Here is a 15992-nt window from a genome sequence, read left to right as displayed (position 1 = left end):
AGCCACATCCTCTTCCAGCATTATTTAAGGCGACACACATAATAATAGACGCACGGGTCCACATCTCAGGTTTGTACTACAGAAACAACCTAATATACAGCACAGCCATCTTCTTTGTTACAAATCCGAGGACAATGATCAGCAAGGGCCTGAATGACTTGAGGATTTTGGCTGTGGATGTTTTCACCAGTGGTAACAGAGAAGGCTTCAAGAGAACCGCCATCCTCCTCCTCATATGTGCCTTCCCAAGCCTGCTCCTCAGTGTCTTATTACTCCTGTACCTCCTCTACACTCTGACTTGTGACCTCGGAGTGTCTGGAGGGATTGCTGCCATCCATGGGGTGCTGTTGACACTTGCCCTCTTCCTGTCACAGAGAGTGCGATGCTTGTTCACACTATTTGTCATCTCTATTTTCACCAAGAAGAGTCGCAGCCTGCTGCTAACTGCTGGGACGAGTGTTGTTGTCCTTGGGAATATTCACAACACTTTGGAGAACCTCACAGGCTTGGTCCGGAGCATGATTTGTAACCTGAGGGCCAAGAAAGCGTCCGTCATCGCTCCCTTCAGAAATTATGTGGACATGTTGAAATGGCTGGCTGATATTTTGCAAGGGGTGACGGATCTCGGGGTGTTCAACCTGGACTCTCAGCTCAAGATTTCACCCAAAGTGGACTTGGAACATTTTCGGGAGAGACTCGCCCAAGCAGAATTAAAGCTGAATCAAAGTGTCAAATATGCAGTGACCTTTATAAACAGCGTCTCCTCTGTCAAGGAAGGTGTTTATCCTGTCATCAGTGTCCTGGCACTCATGATCTTTATAACCTTGCACGTAAGAAAGTACTGCCGTGACATGAAGTACAAAAATAATTTCATCAGCAAGAAATTCATTGATTTTGACAAGAAGCAGAAGGCAGAAGGAAAGCAACATGTGCTTCCTCTCACGTCAGAGGAGGAGAAACTTTACCCGTCCCTTCCGTCCCTCCGTCCCACCGCCCAGGAAGGAAAAGCTCTGCTCAAATTTGGCATTCCGATCGTCTCCCATTTGGTTGCTTGGGTCATATTTATAACTGTTGATGCCTTGTTGTACTGTTTCGTTGCTATTATAACAACCAAGCTATCAGAGATGGAATCATTCCACGTCCCTCTGCTGCTGAGCCTCAAAGTAAGTCTTTTCATTAAACTAGAGCCAAAAGTCACAACTGCTATATGTTTATTAACTATCGGCTACATACATACATATGGAAGTGTATTTCATTCACTTGAAGGGAAAAAACACTTTTGTTTTACAATTATTTTTGAAGGGCTTTGATTTTATGAGTAATTTCTTAAATTTTGTTTTTATTTTTCTGTTTTTGTTATTTTTTTCTTTCTTTTATTTTTTCCTGTCATGAAAAAAAAATCCAAAAACAGACCAAAAAAAATCAGAAAAAGAAAACAAAATATTTAGAAAAACAGAAAACAAAATACTCAGAAAAAAATACGAAACCCCCCCCAAAATATATGTATACACATATACATATATATATATATATATATATATATATATATATATACACACACGCACACAGTCAGAGAATCAGTGACTCAGAAAAGAAATAAAGAAAATCAATTCATAAAATAACAGAAAAAAGGTATTTAAAAAAAGCAGGGAAAACAGAAAAAAACCCATAATAAAACATCCATCCATCCATTTTCTTGACTGCTCATTCCTCACAAGGGTCGCGGGGGGTGCTGGCGCCTATCTCAGCTGGCTCTGGGCAGTAGGCGGGAGACACCCTGGACTGGTTGCCAGCCAATCGCAGGGCACACAGAGACAAACAACCATCCACACTCACAATCACACCTAGGGACAATTCGGAGCGCCCAATTAACCTGCCATGCATGTCTTTGGAATGTGGGAGGAGACCGGAGTACCCGGAGAAGACCCACACGGGCACGGGGAGAACATGCAAACTCCACCCAGGAAGGTCCGAGCCTGGACTCGAACCGGAGACCTCAGAACTGGGAGGCGGACATGCTAACCACTCGACCACCGTGCCGCCTAATAAAACATCAAAATAATAATAATAATAATAATACTAATAATACTAATAATACTAATAATACTAATAATACTAATAATAATAATAATAATAATAATAATAATAATAATAATAATAATAATGCGATTGGCTGGCTTTTTTTTTTCTTTATCTATTGGCTGGCAACCAGTCCGGGGTGTACCCCGCCTACTGCCCAGAGCCAGCTGAGATAGGCGCCAGCACCCCTCCGCGACAATTGTGAGGAATAAGCGGTCAAGAAAATGGATGGATGGATTATTATTGTTATTATTATAAGAATAAATTCCCACCCTAAAAATAAATAAATAAATAAATAAATAAATAAATAAATAAATAAATAAATGAATATATAAATTAATTAATACATTAATTAATTTATTTATTAATTAAATTAATTAATACTCAGAAAAACAGGATAACTTTTTTGTTTTCAAGTGAATGCTTCCGTACAATACACTTCCGTACATAGCCTACATACTCACGTCAAGTAAGACATTACTCCATTCATGTTTTGTTTTTTTGTTTTTTTTTCCACAATTATGATTCACATTTTAAGCTGACTAGTTGTCAGTTGCTTCCTCATAGTGATGCATTTGAACACCCACTCAGGTAGCCCAACGTTTCCATGCCTGACAAATCATGATGATGCAATAACAATAACATGTCAACAACAATAAAATGTTATATCAATTTAGTTAACTAGGAATATGAAATAAACATACTGAATTTGGTAGTATAAATAGTGTAATACTACTACTACTACTACTACTACTACTACTACTACTACTACTACTACTACTACTACTACTACTACTAATAATAATAATAATAATAATAATAATAATAATAATAATAATAAATAAATAAGCAAACAGCTCCTAAATGTGAGATGGTTTTTTTCAGGGGATTGCAACTTTGATTGGTGTACATTTGGGTGAGGAGAACCACCACAAGGATTTTTCTTATTCCGTGACGCTGTTTGAGAAGCAGTGCCTCCCCAAACCCAAACTGCTGCTCCACAACTCTATCGTCCCACTGGCTGCTATCCTGCTGACTTTGCTTGTTATGGCCCCAGTGGCGGCCAAGTTGGTCCAGATCAGGCTGATGGTGTGTGAGCGATTCTACTGCACCGAAGCCGAGGAGAGGATCAAGTACCTGCATGCCAAAATTCTCAGGAAAAGGTTAAAAAAGAGGCGGGAGAAAGAAAGCAGCAACAGTTTGACATTGCTCATCTCTAAGGTATGGGTCACAAACGGATGCATAATTAGGACAAATAAATGCTGAGGTTGGATGATAATATTTTTCTTTTTTTTGTCTTCACATAACAGCCACATTTCTGGTGTCCATTGCTTTTCCCAGAAGAGGTCAACACTACGTGAGGAACGTCTTCCTCATACACAATCTATGTTGTTCTATTGGTGACTATCTAATATTTTCATTTTATTATTTTTTTTGTCAACAATGTAGTATGTCTATTTAATTTTGATGTTATGACGGGCATTTTTTCACTTGTAGATTATTAAATACCATTCAACAATTTCATGTGGCCTGAGCTGAACATGATTGTTTTTGTTGAACAACTTTTTATGGGTTTTCTTATCCCTGGTAAATCCCTTTTTTGGGATGTAACTACTACTACTATTACGCCTACTACAATAATAATAATAATAACAATAATAACAATAATAATAATAACAATAATAATAATAATAATAATAATAATAATAATAATAATAATAATAATAATAATAATAATAATAATAATAATAAAATTTAATTAAATTCCCACTGATTGTCACATCCACCGAAGTGGGGTGAAATTTGTTCTCTGCATTTGACCCATCCCCTGGGGGAGCGGTGAACAGCAGCAGGGGCCGCACTCGGGAATCATTTTTTGGTGATCTAACCTCCCCCCCCCAATTCCAACCCTTTAATGCTGAGTGTCAAGCAGGGAGGCAATTGGGTCCCATTTTTATAGTCTTTGGTAGGCTGGGGGATTGAACCCACGACCTCCCAGTCTCAGGGTGGACATGCTACCACTAAACCACTGAGCTGGAATAAATTGAAGGAGAAGTCAAAGCAAAAATTTTCATTACGATGCTGTATCGTTCCCCACTAGTCAATAGTGGACACAACATTCTGATTATTATTGCAATAATGCTGCTTTATCCATCCATCCATCATCCATCCATCATCCATCCATCCATCCATCCATCCATCCACCCATCCATCCATCCATCCATCCATCCATCCATCCATCCATCCATCCATCCATTTACTCTTCACAAGGGTTGTGGGGGTGCTGGAGCCTATCCCAGCCAGCTTTGAGTAGTATGAGGGGTACACTCTGAACTGTTACAGGGCATGCTTTATTCATATTCAGCAAAAACAATAGTAATCAGAATACCGTGTTTAGACTAGTGGGGCTGCATAGAACATATTAATGTAAAGAAAAAAATTGGCCTGACTTCCTCTTTAAAAATCTTTTCAAGAGGAAAAGTAACGATAAACAGTTGATGATGATGATGGGATTGTTACATGTAACAGTCTGAATTACAATTAGCCATAGTTAGGTACAATATATTTGGCACAATGACATCACTGCTCCTCACTAAAAGAACAGCATATCTACAATGAGGAGGGGAATTATGAACTCAAAATAGCCATCAGTGTTACCACAAAAGCTTCAGGCTTTTGCTTGACAGCAAAAATATCAGGAAAATCCTCATCTAAAAATTGTTTCGGGTCAATCAGAAGCACTTGAAATGGTGGCAGGTGTGTGCTGACTCCCATTTGACATAAGCTTGAATGTGATTGGTTAATTCTGAAAACAGCCATGTTGTATGATGCATTAATGGTGGAAAATGTTTTTATAATTTCTCTCTTATAATAATTTCTCTTGGTCTCAATAACTTTACATTTGAACAGGGGTGTGTAGACTTTTTTACATCCACTGTACATCTAACATACGGTAGCAAGAATGTGAATCTTTTGGAATTTTGCATAGTCACATGTTTGCCCAGTAGTATACATTGTGGTCATCTATGACCATGCATTTTCTAGACAAAATTGTTACTGCTTCTTTATTTGATTACTTTCCTACAAACATTTGAGCACTTTATAGTTGAAATAACAACTGACAAGAACATCAATTGATATGTTGGTATGATTCAATAAATCAAACTGTCATGTGCGTTTCTTACATAACAAGCACTTTCCTTGTGAGTCCTCTCATATCAAAAGCACAAAGCTTTAATAAGCCAAAATAAAGATGTTTCATATGTGTGTGTGTGTTTGCATAGACTTGGTACTTACATAATCCGAGACAAACGTCCCTTGCATGTGCAGTCAACAGCACTGCAGCACAACCCTTCTTCCACTTGCACAGTACTGCCTGTCACTATGCATGGACATCATACAGGTGTTTCATACAACATGCAGCTTTGCAGCTTCGTATGACTGATAATACTCTTTTTTTTTCCCATTGGATTTAATGACTAAATTAAACTATAAACAGGAGTATGATTTCCAAAATGTCCAGTGTGCCCCATAAAGATTTAAAAATAAAAATAGAAAGAAAGGAAAATGTTATCTATAGATGTCTTAGTGCAGTTTACTTGTTCAAAGAGAGTAGGAAGTAAAAAATGTATCTAGTCTGACCCCTGGTTGTCTAAATTGTTATTCATATCATTTTGAAATACGTACTAGTAAGTTATTCATATATAGTAATGTATGCAAAATAAAAACAAAACAAAACAAAAACACGCTCCTCTTTACACGTGTGCAACTGTACTATTTCTTCCATCACTCCTTGCCGGCTAAACAGTAAGAGGAAGTGGTACATCCGATGAAAGAGTGGGCCTTGCGTGAGTCACACGTTGCCACTGACCCGTGAGGCAACCTGATAAGCTCACATTATGTCTCAGCGGGCCCTGCGGCACAAAACCACGTCAGCAGGCCGGCCCGACAGCAAGCTGCCACATGATGCTCGCCGACAACCGCGGACCTTTTTACCCAGGGAGGGAAGGACTGTGCTTCTTTTATGGACAAAGATGGAGTGGATATGATAATGAGCCATCCTGCTGAATATGCAAATGCGGAGTCATTGTGGGTCAAGAAAAATCTCATTACCAACAGCCTGTTTCTCCAGTCTGTGACAAAAAGACACTCTGGCAAGTGTTCACAATAATAGTGTAGCATAAATTATGAAACAACACTGTTCCTTATTAGCCACTTCTGCTTTTATTTTTTTATTTTTTGCAGCGATAATAAAAGCTACTGATAAGTTGGATTTTACAAAGATGACAAAAGTATATAACATGACATTGACCTTGATGTTGAATTGACCTAAATCCATCCACTCCTCACTGGAAAGAGTTATTAAAATGACAACACATTCCAAGATATTTCTATCTGAGGGAATGTTGACTTGTGCAGGCGCTGATGGTCGCGTGTGCGCAAGGACATAAACGCACAGCTAGAGACTCAAACTGTCTTTCATGGCTCACATGTTCACACAGAAATGACTTTTCCGTCGTAAGGCTGTCGGATCACAGCTGTAGGTTGGCACACCTGCAGGGAAAAGCCAAAGCAGACAGAAAGGTCACGCTTAATCTAAATTAAGTCAGCACAGGTGGCAACGCGATCGCCACAGAACCTTCTGTTTGCAGAGTAGTACTTTGTAGCCTGCTCAATATTCAATAAACATTTTAGTTGCGTGCTACAAGTGAAAAATTGGAAATATAGGCAGTACAAACATTTGTTTTGAAATCATACATATATACTTTTTCATTATGTCTTTCTAACCTTCACAGTCAAAACCATATTTGTGTACTTTTGAGCAGTGGCATCAATAGGCTTTAGATATAAAATAAAAAAATAAAATAAAAATAAATCAAATAAACCTATATTTTGGTATAATAGATATTTTTTTAATAATAAATAAATAAATAAATACATAAATAAATGCTGTAAACATACAGGGTGTTCCAAAATGTTTGACCACATCTCGTAGGCCAATAATTTTGATCTCAAATTTTCACAGCTTGTGTAGAAACAAGTTTTTGTGTGTAACATCGAGCTTACACAAAACACAGGAAAGGAAGTTTTGAACGTCCTAAAAAGCACTTGGGTTGTAATTCCAAAATATAACCTGCCACTTGGTGTTGAACATTTATGAAAATCTGTCATAGAACCAACACATATTTGTACTTTTCTTTGTAAATTTAACCAATAAAACTTATGACCTTCAACATAAAGTGTATTTAGTTTCATTAAGATCCATCAAGTAGTTTCCGAGATATGGGCATTTAGAATGGTTTCAACCATTTTGGAAGACCCTGTATTTCCTACTTGAAACTACTATTATACTAGATAACACTAGAAATGTAACGGTGTGGCTAAACAGTACTATACAAACCCCCCTTGTCCATAAAACCTATAGTGAGAATTGAGTTTAGAATAACTAGTTTGGCATTGTATTAAATTCTAGTTTTGTGATTTAATAGAACTCAAATTTAAAATATAAAATCCATCCTTTTCTTTTCCCCATTTGGGTCACAATTGAGCTGTAGCCTATAATAGCAGCCTGGACTCGTCCACCAGCTAATCTATCTCAGGGCACATTTGACAAACAACTACATTCATAAAATGATAGAGTATTCAAGGGTCCTAAATGATCTTACTACAAGCATGGTGAAAACACACAAACTCCACAAAGCAGGCCCTGAGTTGTGATTCAAACCCAGAAACAGAAGACATGCTAACCAAAACATCCACTGTGTTGCCTCAAAATTTTAATTTGATTTGAAATGTATTTATTTGAAATGGGACAATGCACATTAATCAACATTTGATTTTACAATGTAACCGGGAAGTTACAAGTTAGGAAGGTGTCACAAGTCTGTAGTTATCTAGTTATCTATGTAGTTATCTAGTTCATCTGTAGTTATTGATATCCTCATCATAAATGAATCTTATTACTTTATCATAAGTGTTGATTTCAACTGGATATTTGACTCCAAATAAATGACACAATTTGTTTAGTGTTTACTTCCTTAAGCAGCATTTCTCCATTGAATACTTACCAATTCATTTACAGTAGCTACATTAAAATACATTGACTCCGATATCAACTAAAATGCGATGTTTTCAATGAGGTAAAGCCAATATAAGAAAGTGGTCAAAAATGTGTCAAAATGCCAAATCGGTATCATATAGAGCCATTTCCTGTGCAATATTTGTCTCTCTTGTTTATTTTGAGTTGCTATTTCATTTTTGATAACTCGTAGAAATATATGACAACAACCAGTTGCATGCTAGTGTTTGTGCTTATGCATGAACTGTACCATGCCAAATCACGCCTGTTCCACTTGAACAAGGATTGGGAGATTTAACACTAGTCAAACAATCTGGACTGGCCAGTTGGCTTCAGCATGTTAATGAATGCCAAGAACAGCTTCTATCTCAAGTGTTTTTCCTTTCTTTTCTTTTTTCTTTTTTTAATTTGTGACTGACCTGGTCCCTCTGCTTGATTCGTTTATAGACAAATTCAGCAAAGGGCTCTCTGTGGATGAATTTGCCCCAGCCAGGTGTGGTCTTCAGCTTTCCATCTTTGTAGACTACTTGACCCCTGGAGATGGTGACCACTGGCACGCCGTGACACTCCATACCCTCAAAGATGTTGTAGTCCACAGCTTGGTGGTGCGTCTTGGCTGAAATCTTCCTGTTGAAACACAAAAGGTGCAAGCACGCGTCCGCTCAGACAAGAGAGAATACTATTCTGTGGCCACCTCTGTCAATGATTTTTGTTTTTATGTAATAATTGTCAAGTCTGGAGAGCATGTCGGATATGAATGAAACATTGGCATGAAGGTAATTTTATTTATATAATAGAAATGCTTGCTCTCTCTGCAACAGTCAGTCAGGTAACAATCAGGTAAATTAATTGACAAAGTTGTGTTCTGTTATGAACGATTAAATCCTTCTGATTAAAGATGAAAGTATTGTTGATTAATTCAAGTTTAACTGTCTGGTTGATGTTCAATTTGATTTTTTTCCCATGGATAGCGAGGACCGATAGCAGGTATCAAAATCACGTCAATATTGGCCAATGATACCTCTTGCAAAAAACTAAAAATAAAAAAATCAGTCCTACTCCCAAGAAGTTGGAGATACATCACACATCATATGCTACATACACCATATGTATCAAAAAGAAAGAAAGGTCTTTGTCACAATTATCTGTAAGTAGGTTAAATTGAAAAAGTTCTTGTGAAATCGGTACTCTGTATTGGTGTGTACCCAAGTGCAAAAACAGTGGTATTGAATATCACTTTTTTTGTGGCTTCTGTAGATCAATTGTGAAATTATTACCTTACATTACTACCTGACATTGCTCAATGACAGTATGTACTTGCGTGTTTATGTCTTAAATAAGTATTTATCATTTGGATATTGATCATGCTGATAAAAGTAACACTAAAACTACAAACTGTATTTTAATTATGTAATAAAACTGTACTTTTATTAGAAGTAAGTAAGAATACATTTCTGTTATTTCACTGTATATTATTGGTGCCCCAGCTGCCGGAAAATTACCGGTTTTGTTTTGTGTGTGTGTCTGGGCACCCACATGGAATTGAGAAAAAAAAAACAAAGAACAATATAAAAATTCTCGCTAAGACTGAGAGACAAGTTGCATCATCATCATCCAAGAAGCCTTTTTATGTGACATGAGCCTCCTCAGCGTTACACAACCATTGGTAGCCTCTGGAGCCGGATGTTCTGGAGTGACACTTGCACTCAGAGCAATTAATTATGCAGTTTTACAGATGAATTCACGGCAGCTGCAAATAAACTGGAGGCACAAAAAAAGGCAAACAAAAAAAAGCACATACGATATCTATAGATTGAGCAATTTACAAGAAAGCTGATTGATTGGGTTCAACTGCAAACCAGTCCACGGTAACAACCGTGCAAATCTTGGACACGAGCGTATTGATTGACAGCACGTTACAATACGTTGGGTCAGAATGAGTTCTTCTCCAATTCACATCGGTGCATAGCGACATCCCTGAGGGCCGCAGCCCAGATTCTCTTGCAAGCAGAACAGCGCAGTCTCGTTTTGGATTACATAAGCATGCGTGTGCGTGTGTTGGCTCCCAACCTGCTCCATATGAAGAGACCTCTTTTGTCTTTGGATTTACATTTGTTAAGGTTAAGGAAAAGACCAAAAATCACATTCAATCCCCCGTTTGCAGGTTAACACTATGATGTCATAGATGTTGAATGTTGATGGTAACACAATCATATTCATCGTATTGTTTCCTTTTTTTTAAAGGATCGTTCAGCTATTTACACTACACTGTCATCTTTTCAAAAAAGTAGCAACCTAAGTGAATCATTTCATAAAAAGAGGTTTGATGCTGACTTATTTAATAAGAACACAGAATGTGTGAACAATTCACCAGCCTTAAGATCCTCCACATAACTTATCATCAACATCCCAGCAGGCAATAATTAGTCTGCTTTTCAAAGCTTGAATGCTGAATGGCCCGAGCGGACCCCTCACCTTGACGCCTTGGGATCCCAAATAACCACATCAGCATCTGAGTTCTTGGCGATGCGGCCCTTTTGCGGGTAGAAGTTGAAGATTTTGGCTGCGTTGCTGCTGGTGACAGCCACAAATCGATTCTCATCCATTTTGCCACTGTGCTGGGAAATTCAAAATGCACAAATAAGCCAGTTTGAGTGAGGGAGCACAGTTGAAAGCACTGGAGGCAATTAACAGACAGGAGCCAATGTGGGGCAATGTGTGATTTGAAAGCACTGCAAAGTAAATCTACACCAAGAAAAAGCACTGTCAGCTTGATGCATTGATATTTCGATCTCTGTTTACTCTGCTTACTTTTTGTGGAAGCAGAGCGCCACAAATGCTAAGTTGCAACTACAGTTAATGAAACAGTTATTGAATAATGGTACGTTACATATGTAATCAAATAGAAGAAATGGGTGATTGTAGAATGAATATTGTATATAATTAATTGCCGTTTCACCTGAGAAGGTTGGCAAATTGCAGTCCCTTTTTTGGCACATTCACAAGATTTTTTTTTTAAATGGTCAACATAAAAGAACATTTTTGACTTATGTTGAAACAACTACCACATATGTAAAATCAAATGGTAACATCTATTTTACAATCTACATACAGACATGGGTCAATGACAGATAAGAATTTTACCAGAGCCAGCACAGCTTATTTATTATGAAAACACATAAAATATTTAGGATCTATTATTATTATTATTATTATTATTATTATTATTATTATTATTATTATTATTATTATTATTATTATTATTATTTAGTATTATGTATGTTACGATTATCTACAATTTGGGACATTTGGTCGCACCACACACAGTAATATTATCAACTTAAATCAAAGTTATGAAGCTAACTATTAGTCATCTAAACAAAGCAAGCTAGCTAGCACACAATTTTTAGCGTTTTTTTTTTGTTTTTGTTTTCTAAAATAGTTTTGTTTTTGTTTTTTTTTGTCCTCAAGGCAAAAGACGAAAAGGACCATCTGGATTGCTATCATCACAAAGTTCAAAATCCAGCATCTGGGGTTGTTGGTTGGTTGGTTGGTGACACAGTTAATGTGCACATTTGTGAACACTGAAAAGCACATTGAGATTTCAGGCCAACATTCTTTTTCAGGGATGTCCCTTGTTGTTTCAGCAAGACAATGCCGAGCCACATTTTGTATGTTACAACAGCATGACTTCTTTGTAGAACACTGTGAGGACTAGACTGGTCTGCCAGCAGTCCAGACCAGTCTCCCATTGAAAATGTGTGGCACATTAGGAAGTGTAACATGCGAAAACAGATACCCCAGACTCAACTGTTGAGCAACTCAAGCTGTACATCACACTCAATTGTGCTATGGAAAAGGTCAACTTCAGAAATTAAAGAACAAAATGTGCTGCACGCTTTTTGAGGATATAAGTAAGTGAGTGTAAGATTGGGCGTGCATGGATGATGACGTACCACTCCCTTCTCCCAGATGACGGACATCCTATCCTCCACGCCGTTCACCCCGTTGGGGATCTTGGTGAAGTCGTCTTTTCCAAGCGCCTTCTGACAAACTGAGAAGGTGCAGTTGTCGGTGCCCGTCACACTCAGGTCATCACTAATGACACATTTGGCGGATAAATATATGAATGGATAACACAATAGGTGTGGAGAATAAAAATAAAATCATTCACATATGCACATCTGCACTTGTCAATTCAAGCATAGTGTCTCCTTTGTACTAGATTTATATTGACCTTTCATATTTTTGGAATTTGAGAGGACGCAAGCCACCTACTTGGCCAGCAAGTCCATGAGGTATCCAGGGGTGCTGGTGTCAGGTCTTAGCGGAGGACCCATGACGAAGAAAGCCGCATGGGCCCAATCCTTGTGCCAGTAGTGAGTCCCGTCAGTTCCCAGTCCAGCTGCAATGGGCTCCCCAAACACCACCCGCCCTGGTGGGGGACGAACGCTTCACTTCAGATTGACGCATACAGTTCGCCATCTTTCAATATAGAAGATTAGAAAGCTTTCCTCATGAGACCTCAAATATCAATTTTTAAACATCATACCATCTCTCCGTGCTTTGGACACCACGTCGGCTGCGGATTTGCTCATCACATGGACCACATAGAGGGGGCAGTTGACAGCACTGGCGATGGTGACGGCTCTTTGGGTGGCCTCCGCCTCCACTTCCTCAGGCCGACACATTTCGTGACCTTCAGGCCCTGTGATGCCCATGGACAGCATCTTCTTGGCCCCCTGTTGGAGTGGAGAAAGTCAACTCAACCCACAAAAGTCTGACACAGAAGAGTGGAATAATTATAAAGAACAAAATCAAATTTTGACCTTACATATAGAGCTTCAAGCAAAGAACATGAACGTTCAGAAAAACTCAATACAGGAGTAGCAAAGAGTTCCATTTTTTTTTAAGATCTGCTGCCCTCTAGTGGTGTTTCTCAACATAACATCAGTATAAGAAGATGAACCAGGTAATTTTCACCTTAAAATAATGGTCGCAAATCACATTTTGACACCCCCCCAAAAAAAGCAGCATTTAGTTGAAAGAAAGAAAGAAAGAAAGAAAGAAAGAAAGAAATTTGTCCCACCAACCTCAGCAATCAGGTCTCCATTCTCAGCATGCACTTGAGCAATTGCGCCGATGTTCTTACACTGTGCGAAGGCAGCATACAGTTCCGAATCCTGCAGCATGTATAGACCTTTATACGCCATAAACATCTTAAAGGAATTGACTCCCTTCTCTTTGGCGATAATCTCCATTTCTTTTTTGACCTGGGAAGGAGAAAAATAGCAATCACCTCATTTATTATAATTGCGTAGGGTGTACCTGTCACTGCTTCCTTGCCCAAAGGCAACTGGGATGGGCTCTATCTAATGAGAGGGGTCTAGAAAATGGATGGAGGGAGGATGACGAACTGACAGGTGCAACCAGTTAGGGGACTGTTGTTTTCACAAAGGAATTTTTTGGGCCCATATTCCTCTCACTACGTCACAATAACCAAAAGATATTGACATGTGACCAGGCAACTGATCTGCTTGCAGTTCCTTATAAACTGAATTTAAAGGGAATGAGAGGAGCTGCTTCTATTGACTCTGAAGATAGTCTGCTGTGTTCACATCCACAACTGCACCATAGATGCGCATGTCTGCAAAATTACTAAAAGAAAGGAAAATCAATCCATGCCCCACAATTGATTATAGTAACAAATCTCCTTCTTGCACAGAAATGTTTACTATTTTTTATTTAAATTTAGGACACATCTGAACCCTTTCATGTTGATGTATTTGTCTGAATGTCCAGTACTGTAAATTGGGAGGCTAATGGAACTAGACTACACAAACAAAATAATAAAATATCATCTGCAATGCCATAGTTTTATTATATGAGTTAGCAAGGGCAATCTATTCACCTGGTCACTCCACCACGTGACAGCGACATGCAGTGAGTAGTCACAGCACACTTTTTTGTCCGCTGCATTGCGCCAAGAATTATAGGCCTCTAGAAGAGACTTGCCTTTTTGGGGGATGACAAAGTCCACGATCATTGTTGTGCCTCCTGCTAGGGCAGCCTGGTGAGATAGTTAAAGGTTAACTGGTTAAAGTGTTTGTTGCATTAGCACAAAGTCAACTGACAGAAGGTTAGATGATGATCACGTTGTTGCTCGGACATTTGCTTATGATATCCATTGACATCAAGTACTACAATATCAATATGTGTGTTTTACCTGAGTTCCAGTATGGAAGTCATCCACAGTCCTGGTGCCCATGAACGCCAGCTCCATGTGCGTGTGCGCGTCAATTCCACCGGGGATCACCAATTTATCCCTAGCATCAATAATTCTCACTCCCTCTGGAATTTGGAGATTCGGTCCAACGTCCACTATTTTCCCTTTTTCAATATAGACATCACTGACCACAGAGACGTCTTCATTCACAACCTTTCCTCCTTTTATCAAGATACCACGGGGCTCTGCCATCTTGCTGATGCTGTGTAACTGGACGTCTGTCTGTATGCAGTGGAAAGTCATAATGGCTTTTAATAAGTAACAGCTAAAGTCTGTTCCAAAGTTCACAGAACACCAGCAAATATATGTCCTAATACAACCGCTGTGGGCTGTGTCCATGAACTCTTATTTGCCCATAGTTACCGGTAGGCTGCACAGTGCACACATGGTAAAAGCTAACTCGACCCAACATGTAATAGATAACTGAGCCACTAGAGGGAGCCATATCACCGTTCAGTACATTGGCTTAGTTTCGACGTTTATGTAACACAGAAATGCCACGTATCAGATCAATTATTACAATGTTATTTATTTTTGTTTGACTGGCAGCTGTGGCCTCTTAGCTCTGCGTAGAAGACACCTTTATTATTATTATTAGGCTATTATTATTATTATTATTATTATTATTATTATTATTATTATTATTATTATTATTATTATTATTATTATTATTATATTTTTTGTTGTTGTTGTTGTTGACACTTACGTGGCATGTGCCGACAAAAGAGCATACCCGTCGGAGCAGCATATCTTGCACTTCTGTGCATGCGCCGTAGGGAGCGGGTCATAGGTTGAATTTTGGGTGAGGCGATAGAGATAGAGGCAGCTATGCTGGTATGCTGGTTTGACGAGGTATGCTGATCTGACAGAAGGCATTCTTCTGGTTTACTATGTAATTTGTGGACATACAATAACTCTATGGTGTACGTACAGATGGGAAACCCCCCTGCCACGCTTCAATATTTTTTTCTTTTCTTTTCTTTTTTTCTCCTATTTTGCAGTAAAACAATATTTTGTAACAGTGTTCTGTTCTGCTAAGAGAGAGATAGTGAACGGGAATGACGGACGGTTGCAATCATTTGTAATCGTCTGCAAAAACAGCGTGCAAATATGCTACGTTTACTTTAGAACTCTAATAAACTATGGCATACAGTACAAAATACATCATTAGCACAAAAAAACAAGCCAAGTTTATCAAAGGTAATATACAGTGTACCTGAAGCAAAGATTGCTGGGACCGAAGTCGCGCAGTTGCAGTTTCCTTGTTTTTGGGGGGTTTTTTTTGGTGTTTTTTTTTCCTCCTTGGGTATCCATTGTTTAATCTTTTTCGTGACAGAAATTCAAAATAAAAGCTCCATTTTCAAACTAAAACACGACATGCGTCGTAACTTATTTTTTTTTTTTAGATTGTTTTATGTTTATTGAAAGAGGTGTTTTTCATACAAATATTTACTCTATGTATGACTAATATAATCATATTTATTTATTATTTATTTATTTATGTATTTAATTTATTGTTGCAAAACAATATTTAGTGAATAATGGAAA

General features: G+C 38.3%; 2 protein-coding genes across 2 annotated transcripts; one reads left to right on the top strand and one right to left on the bottom strand.

Moving 5' to 3' along the window:
• Positions 1 to 134: 134 nt before the first annotated feature.
• dcstamp (dendrocyte expressed seven transmembrane protein) lies at positions 135 to 3440 on the top strand. Its single transcript, XM_077527147.1, has 3 exons — positions 135 to 1163; positions 2965 to 3300; positions 3390 to 3440. Exons 1-3 carry the CDS (start codon positions 135 to 137, stop codon positions 3438 to 3440), a joined length of 1416 nt encoding a protein of 471 aa, XP_077383273.1.
• A 2844-nt stretch (positions 3441 to 6284) lies between these two features.
• dpys (dihydropyrimidinase) lies at positions 6285 to 15753 on the bottom strand. The gene is made up of 10 exons (XM_077527746.1): positions 15661 to 15753; positions 14385 to 14666; positions 14070 to 14228; positions 13252 to 13431; positions 12711 to 12900; positions 12437 to 12593; positions 12115 to 12256; positions 10634 to 10776; positions 8578 to 8785; positions 6285 to 6633 (listed from the first exon to the last, which is right to left on the bottom strand). Exons 2-10 carry the CDS (start codon positions 14634 to 14636, stop codon positions 6574 to 6576), a joined length of 1491 nt encoding a protein of 496 aa, XP_077383872.1. The 5' UTR covers positions 14637 to 14666; positions 15661 to 15753; the 3' UTR covers positions 6285 to 6573.
• Between the last annotated feature and the right edge of the window lie 239 nt (positions 15754 to 15992).

This window comes from Festucalex cinctus, chromosome 7, assembly GCF_051991245.1.
Source record: "Festucalex cinctus isolate MCC-2025b chromosome 7, RoL_Fcin_1.0, whole genome shotgun sequence".
Taxonomy (NCBI): domain Eukaryota; kingdom Metazoa; phylum Chordata; class Actinopteri; order Syngnathiformes; family Syngnathidae; genus Festucalex; species Festucalex cinctus.
The sequence above is the reverse complement of the archived record's forward strand: the minus strand, read 5'-3'. Positions and strand labels throughout refer to the sequence as shown.